The sequence below is a fragment of the Colletotrichum phormii genome, assembly GCF_030913505.1.
Source record: "Colletotrichum phormii strain CBS 102054 chromosome Unknown BDP81scaffold_1, whole genome shotgun sequence".
In the NCBI taxonomy this organism is placed as follows: domain Eukaryota; kingdom Fungi; phylum Ascomycota; class Sordariomycetes; order Glomerellales; family Glomerellaceae; genus Colletotrichum; species Colletotrichum phormii.
In genome coordinates, this window is record NW_026851443.1 from 3,309,939 (window position 1) to 3,312,289 (window position 2,351).

A 2,351-nucleotide genomic window follows, 5' to 3' on the forward strand; every position below is an offset into this window, starting at 1 on the left:
TTACAGTCGCATTGGCTCGCCATCGTAGCCTCCGTAGATCATCGGGTCGCCCATTCCCATCATGACTTCCGGATTCGGACAGTTGAGGACGTGGGGCTTAATAGTTCCGAATTCTGACTCGATCAGGCCTTGGTTGAGCATATCCATGTTGGTGAGGGCGCCGGGATGTTGGAAGAATTGCTGAGCGAGGTCCATTGAAGAGGGTGCTGATTGCCTGGGCATATTCCATTGTTGGTAGGCGTTCATGGGCGGGGACTGGTTTTGTTGGAACATGGCGGCGGTCGGATCGATGGGTGAGGCGACTGAGTCGACATCGAACTCAGTGTATCCTGTAGAAAAGCTTTGCGGAGACATGGTCATCGGGTTGTTGTGGCCGCCAAAGACGGCTTTGCGGTAGTCGGCCTCAAATTCGGAGTGATCGATGTCGGAAGAGCTTGCGCGATCTGAACGCTCGCAACTTGAGTTAGAATCGACCTCAACCTTCATGGGCTTTTCGACATCGCGTTCCTTCTGCTGTTCCTCCAGTTGGCGCGCCAGCTCGGCCAAGCCTGCCTCGTCCTCAGGGAATACCGAGTGAACTGGCAAGTCGATATCGCTGTTGGGGCGGATACATCCAAGCTTCTGGGCAATGTTGTGGATGACGGGTTGTCCTCTGTCGTTGAGCTCGGGCTCACCAAGGTCCCATTGTTGTTGGTTCCTAACCATAGAGTACAACTTGTGGACGGTGGCAATAAGGGCGAATTGTGTGTGCTCGAGAACCTCAGCGTACCCTCTGGGCAGCTGCTTGTATTCAGTCTTCTTGCGAACGCCGGCGGTGCAGACGAGACCGTCGTCCTTACACCTTTTGCAGGGGAATTCTCCGTCGCACTGAGTAAAGTTCAAGTCAGATGGGAGTGACTCGGAGGTTGGGTGTGGTGGTGGTGGTGGTGCTTACCTTGGTCTTCTTCATACGACACCGTTCGCAAGCCTTCCATACTCTCTTATGGCGTCCATCGGCAGACATGGCTTGAGAGCTATGATCGTGATGTTGTGTCGTGTTGTGAGGGCTCGCGCGCTTGCCAGTGTGGCGGTTGGGCTTGATGGCCTTGGAGCTAGAAGAGCTTTTTCTGGATTTTTGATCCTCCAAGGGAGGTGTGGGTAGACCGCTTCCCATTGTGATGAATGATTACTAGTTATTGGGGTGATGGTAGGTGGCAAGCGAGGAAGGATAAGGTGTGGCGATGTGTGGAAGAGGAAGATGTTGTTGATGTAGAGCGAGGGGCAAACTGCGTATAAGTCTGTGGGTGAAGGGAGGTGAGAGCCGTGTAAGTGAACTATATATGATAGCGAGAACGAAGTCGACCCAGTTAAAAGGAAGAATCAACCAAAAAGGTAAAAGAGTCGGGATGACACAGCCAAGAGTCCGCGGCGCTAGGGTAAAGAGGGCGGAACAGTAAGCACGGCAAGGTACTGGGATGGAGGGCGTAGGCAAATTATTAATGTCGAGCAGCAACGGGGAGACGACGGGGAGACGACGGGGAGTAGACGGGGTGCGTCTAATGTGCGCGCGCGAGATTATGTGATGCGCAGGGAAAAGGCCTCGGAAGCTTTGGGGGGTTGATAGAGTTCGGTCGCTCGCAATGCTAAGGAGGGCAGAGCAAGCAAGCAGTGGACTGTGGAGGTCGAGGAGGAGAGGAGAGGACAGGGCAGCAGGCCGGGGGGTGGGTGTGAGGAGTGTGTGTGAGAGTGCGGGCACGAGGAGCGGCGTGCGGCGTGCGGCGTGGAGTTGGAGGACGAGGTTGCGGTTGCTGGTGCTGATGCTGATGCTGGGTTGCTTTGGTGCGGTAAGGTAGGTAGGTACCTCTTGGAAACCGTACCTCTTTACGATGCAAGTACGGCGGTACGACGAGTACAGTGGAGGAGGGCAGGGCAGACTAGGTATTCGTAGCCTGTAGGGGACGTCTTGTCTGCTGGAGCTGGAGCTGGAGCTGGAGCGAGTGCTGTGCGGGTGCGGGTGTTCCAATCTTGTCCAGGTACCTTACGAATAGGTAGTGGTGCAGGGCGTGTGGTGTGGGTTTGCTGGCCTGGTCTTGCTGCGGGTGGCATTAACGGTCGGCGACGTCTTTATGTCCGAGTGCGCGGGCGGGCCCAGTTAGTTTGTGAAAATGAGACGGGCCTCAATAGGGATCCTAGTTCCGTTTTGTGCTCGCTCAATCGAGAGTGTGTGGTGACCGTCGTGTATCAAAAGTACGTCGGGTACGTAGCCAAGTTGTGGGATGTAGCTGGTCGTAGCAGCGCGCTAGCTGCCTTTTTTTGGTCCCAAAGAGCTAGCCGCGAGAAGGAAAAGTCCGCTGCGGAGTTCAGAGGACGGC

General features: G+C 55.4%; 1 protein-coding gene across 1 annotated transcript; it reads right to left on the reverse strand.

Moving 5' to 3' along the window:
• Positions 1 to 1,153, reverse strand: BDP81DRAFT_456802 (uncharacterized protein; the record flags this gene model as incomplete). Its single annotated transcript, XM_060593217.1, has 2 exons — positions 1 to 867; positions 935 to 1,153. The coding sequence occupies 2 exons, from the start codon at positions 1,151 to 1,153 to the stop codon at positions 1 to 3; spliced, it is 1,086 nt and encodes a 361-aa protein (XP_060452116.1).
• Between the last annotated feature and the right edge of the window lie 1,198 nt (positions 1,154 to 2,351).